The sequence below is a fragment of the Gallinula chloropus genome (assembly GCF_964237585.1).
Source record: "Gallinula chloropus genome assembly, chromosome: 22".
NCBI lineage: Eukaryota > Metazoa > Chordata > Aves > Gruiformes > Rallidae > Gallinula > Gallinula chloropus.
Window position 1 is genome coordinate 938,577 of NC_140107.1, and position 5,122 is coordinate 943,698.

General features: G+C 51.8%; 1 protein-coding gene across 1 annotated transcript; it reads right to left on the reverse strand.

Annotated features, from left to right (window-relative positions):
• Positions 1 to 2,672: 2,672 nt before the first annotated feature.
• Positions 2,673 to 4,010, reverse strand: LOC311199963 (olfactory receptor 14A16-like; the record flags this gene model as incomplete). Its single annotated transcript, XM_084274116.1, has 2 exons — positions 2,673 to 3,619; positions 3,995 to 4,010. 2 exons carry the CDS (start codon positions 4,008 to 4,010, stop codon positions 2,673 to 2,675), a joined length of 963 nt encoding a protein of 320 aa, XP_084130242.1.
• Positions 4,011 to 5,122: the final 1,112 nt, after the last annotated feature.

Genomic DNA, 5,122 nt, shown 5'->3' on the forward strand with positions numbered 1-5,122 from the left:
TCACGCCGACGTGCAGTCTCAACGGGAGGCAATGGCTGCCAGCGGCTGCGTCGCGGGGTCTCTCCTTTTCTTCTTACGTTCTTTTATTTGCCCTCGAGGACTAATGCTCGGGGGTTGTCGCTTTCAGAAGGCTCCAACGCCGAGTCTCCCTCGCCTGAGCTCTCTACTCTCCTTCCCCTGTACCTGCATTACCTCTAGTGTTTCTCTTTCATCTCCAACATCATTCAGGTGTTTCCACCTCTCCTGATGACATGGCCATGCCTAAGGACATCTTTTCAGCAGACTAGGTGGATGTATGTACTTTACTTTGATCACAGGATTCCACCTCCACTTGCTCTTTGGTCATTCAAATGCCACTCAGCTCTCTGGTTTCTGAGTAATATGAGGCTGGGGGGTAAAGAGGGTACTGGCTGGATAAGGTTGGGCCTTGGGGGCTTATATGGTTCTGTGGGAATCCATTGGCATTTGGGGGAGGGCGTTGGATTGCATAGGGGGGTTCTGGGGGTGATATTGGAGAATTTTGGTGGAGAAGGGGTGGTCTGTGGGCATTATGGGGGATGGTGGCTGGCAGGCAGGGGTGATGAGATGTTTAGGGATGGGCTGGGGGAGGGTTTAAGGGGTTGGGGGGCACCCATGGGTGTTGGAAGGGGGCGTGGGGATATTGTAGGGGGAAACTGGGGGTGGATATGGGGGGATTTGGTGGGGAAAAGGGGAGATTTAGGGGAGTAATAGGGTGCTGTACTTTCCAGCTATATCAGCATTCACATTTCATTGAGTGTATGGGGGTGTTGGGGGACATCTAGGGGGCTGGGAGATTAAGATAGGCCTGGGGAGGGAGGGGGTACCCATGTGTGTGTGAGGGACCCTGGGAGCAACAATAGAAGTAATGGGGGGGTATGTGGGGTAAAGGTGGTTTGAGGGAGATAAGGGGGGTGTTAGGGAGACACCAGGGTTCCTTTGAAAGGTTAAGTGTAGGCTGTGGGGCTGGTTAAGGCATAGGGGGGCACCCATGATTGCCAAAGGGAAGCATAGGAGGGCATTAGGGTGGTGTTTTGGTGACATATGTGGGGTACACAAGGTTTTGGGGACTGTCCAGCTTCAGGACAGCTCTGAGCTGTGAGGTCTGAGCTGTGTGGGTTGGTGAGAACCTGCCCTGTGCAGCACCAGTTTGTGTATTTTGCTACAAAGTCCTATTGTTGCTATTGCTTCTCTCTCTCTGTTGTCCCAGTAACCTGTTCTTATCCCAACCTGTGAGATTGGGTGTTTTTTGGTTTCCTTTTCCATCCCTCCCCTCCGCCCCGTTACCCCCCACACCCTCTTAGGGAGAGAGCGGCTGCAGCACTCGGGCCTCGGCTGGGGAGAAACCAGGACAAAAGGTTCCAGCACAACCCCTGCACATCAAGGCTGAGACATGAGGGGTGGAGAACAGGCTGCTAGGGGAAGACTTTGGGCATTGCAGGGGATGCCGTAGCAGGCAGAGGTGTTGAACAGGGATCTGGCCCTGAGCACATTGGGCTGCACCTGGAAGAGCGTGGCCACCCAGACCATTACTGTGCATCTGGACTCAGTGCTGGTGTGGACATCTCTGGAGCAGTCAGTCCCAGAGTGGGGCTCCCTCACCTGGAGGAGTGGGGAGGAATTCTCACATAGGAAGGGAAACACTGATGAGATAGAGGGGAAAAAAATGCCTGGACGATGTCAAGCGCGTCTCTTCAAGTCATTTTCATTAAAGAACCCAGGACATCTACAACTACCTGGATTTTAGGTAGGTATTTAATGATGAACAGTTCAAAGGAATATTACAACAAGGGACATTTTAACTTCACAGGTATTTTCAGGCATGGCTCAGTTGATAGAAGAAGTGACAGCAGCTTCCTGGGATGGATATGGGTCCCTAAGGAGATCTGGACAGGCAGGAAAAGCAGTCTCTGCAGATCCAACCCTGTCTGGAGAACTTTGCTCTTTCCCAAATCCAGCAGCTCCCTCAATGTCCTCATGGGACTCCCAACACTTCTTCTGGCATCAACTCTGCTCACAGGCATGGAGAGATTTCTCTGACAACAAACAGCAGTTCAACATGATGCAGTTTAATACCCATGAAATCTCTCTCCTCAGCTGCCTGCTACAGCCAAGCAGCGTGTGAAGGGGGTCAGCTTTCAGAGGAGACTCAGAAAGGTCACTTATCAACAGACCGAACTTCTGACAGAACAGTTCATTGGAATTCTGAAAGATGGAATGTTTCCAACTCTCTGAAAATCAAAGAAGAAACCAGAGAGCTGAGCAGCATCTGAATGACTAAAGAGCCAGTGGAGGTGGAAACCAGTGATCAAAGTGAAGTTCATACATCCAGCCTGTCTACTGAAAAGATGCCCTTAGGCTTGGCTGTGCCATCAGGAGAGGTGGAAACACCTGAATGACGAGGGAGCTGAAAGAGACAGACTGGTGGTGATGCAGGTACAGGGGAAGGGGAGTGTTTCTTCTGCTGCCATGTCTGAGTCAAACAAGACCAGGAGATACTGCATGAGGAATGGGATGAACGTGTTATTACATCAGAGACAAAGTAGAAGGACAAAGCCCCACAGCACCTAAAAGTCCCTACCAAATACAGACTGGTCCTAATGTGAGTTACATGACCAGTGATATGCAGAAGAAGAAGAGCAGTTTATTGCTGCTTAGAAACATCCAGTCATCAGTTTCCACACGGCATCCTTGAGCTCCTGGTTCCTTATGCTGTAGATGAGGGGATTCACTACTGGTGGAAACACTGAGTAAAGAAATGCCAGTACCAGGTCCAGAAGTAGCGTGGAGATGGAGGGAGGCTTCAGGTATACAAACAAACTGGTGAAAATAAACAGGGAGACCACTACCAAGTGAGGGAGGCAGGTGGAAAAGGTTTTGTGCCGTCCCTGCTCTGAGGGGATCCTCAGCACAGCCCTGAAGATCTGCACATAGGACACCACAATGAACACAAAACAACCAAAAGCAAAACAAACACTGACTACAATGAGTCCAGTTTCCCTGAGGTAGGCATGTGAGCAGGAGAGCTTGAGGATCTGGGGGACTTCACAGAAGAATTGGTCAACAGCATTGCTATGGCAGACTGGCAATGAAAATGTACTGGCTGTGTGCAGCACAGAATTGAGAAACCCACTGGCCCAGGCAGCTGCTGCCATGTGGACACAAGCTCTGCTGCCCAGGAGGCTCCCGTAGTGCAGGGGGTGGCAGATGGCAACGTAGCGGTCATAGGCCATGACAGTGAGAAGACAGTACTCTGTGGAGAATAGAAATGTAAAGAAAAAGAGTTGAGCCACACATCCTGAGTAGGAAATGGCCCTGGTGTCCCACAAGGAATTGGCCATGGATTTGGGAACAGTGGTGGAGATGCAGCCAAGGTCAATAACAGAGAGGTTGAGGAGGAAGAAGTACATGGGGGTGTGGAGGTGGTGGTCACAGGCTATGGTGATGATGATGAGGCCATTGCCCAGGACAGCAGCCAGGTAGATGCCCAGGAAGAGGCAGAAGTGCAGGAGCTGCAGCTCCCGTGTGTCTGCAAAGGGCAGGAGGAGGAACTGGCTGATGGAGCTGCTGTTGGACATCTGCTGCTGCCAAGTGTGGAGACCTGTCCAAGGAGGAAAAGGCACAATGAGAAGTTAGGCAACTCTTTTATGAGGAAAACCATTTCCATTTCACATTGACTCTCTGCATTCAGGATGACTTTTTTCAGGTCCCTTTTGGCAGAAAATTCAAAGCAAAGTCCCTTTACCTGGAGTAGAAAATGCATCCTTGGTGTTCTTGAAAAGTGTCTGGGAAATTGCCAGGGATCCGCTGGAGCTGGGAGCAAACCTGTCGTACACAGCACACTTTGACAGCAGAAGGACCCTACACTGTCCTTCTATGGGTCACACATTCGACCCAGAGCTTGTTTGTGCACCAACGCGGATGGAAGCCCAACAGGCAGGCTGAGTGCTGACCCTCCTAGGAGCAGGGTCCCTACCCCAGCACACAGCCATCGTGGCAAAGTCCTGGGCACCCCTGGTTGCACACGCTGCCTCACACCTCTGCAGCCATGCCCAGGAGAAGAGAGATGTCCTGCCCTGTCCCTCTGATGGGGCAGAAGAACATCCCTTCCATGCAGCGCTTTCTGGTCCTAGAGAGAACCTGTCCTCCTGACAGAGCCCACACACTGCCCCATGTCCCAGCTTTAGGAGATCCCTCCAGGAACAGAACCTGCATTGCCCTGCACCCACAGACATACCAGGGAGAGTGCTGTGGAGATTTCTCCTCCAGTGAGCTCTCAGCATCCATCAGCTCTCTCAGCCTCACAGGTCCCCACTCGGTGCCTACAGGCAGTGTCCCCAGCCCTGTGTGCTTGGCAGAGGAGCTGCTCCTGGCAGAGCTGTCTCTTGTCAGGGCTGCTGGGTTGCAGTGAGCTCCCTCCATCCCAGGAGCCCAGCCCAGCTCACAGCAGAGGAGCAGGCAAATATGTCACATACTCCATTCCCCATAGTATCCTGTGAGGTGTCCCTGGAGCTCCAAGTAACTAACTTGGAAAGACACTAAGTCTTCATTGCCTTTCCCTTCTCCCTTGGCTGGGGAGAAATCCTTCTGTCCAGCAGAGTCCTTTCTGCTGTTCAAACCAGAGCTGGGCGGAAGAATCACCTTTCCTTGTCTCCCCATCACACAGGACCCCCTGGTAGCTCCAGAAGGGGGACTCTTTCCCCCTGTGAGAGTCACTCCAGACCCCTCACCCTTGCTTTGCAGCCCTGGGGTGGAAGGGGACGCAGCTCTGACCTATGACTGCCACAAATCCATTGCAGCTGGGATTCCTCTTGCCCCAGTTTCCGTGGCACAAATATCAAAACCTTCTGCCGTTGAGCTGCTGTTCCCAGCTCCCATGGGAATTACTGGGGGCAGAGGCAAGTTTCCAAGATCCCCTTCTCCATGAGAGTGGACTTCATCTGATGGAAACTGTGTGTCATCCCTATTCGCTTATACCCATAACTGAAGACCAGAAGTGACTCTTTGGGAACTCATGGGAGAGGCTTCTGCTCCTTATGGACACTTGGGAGTTTGTGAGACAATTCAAGATTTTAGTTTTCCTTGTTATAAATCTCTCCTCACT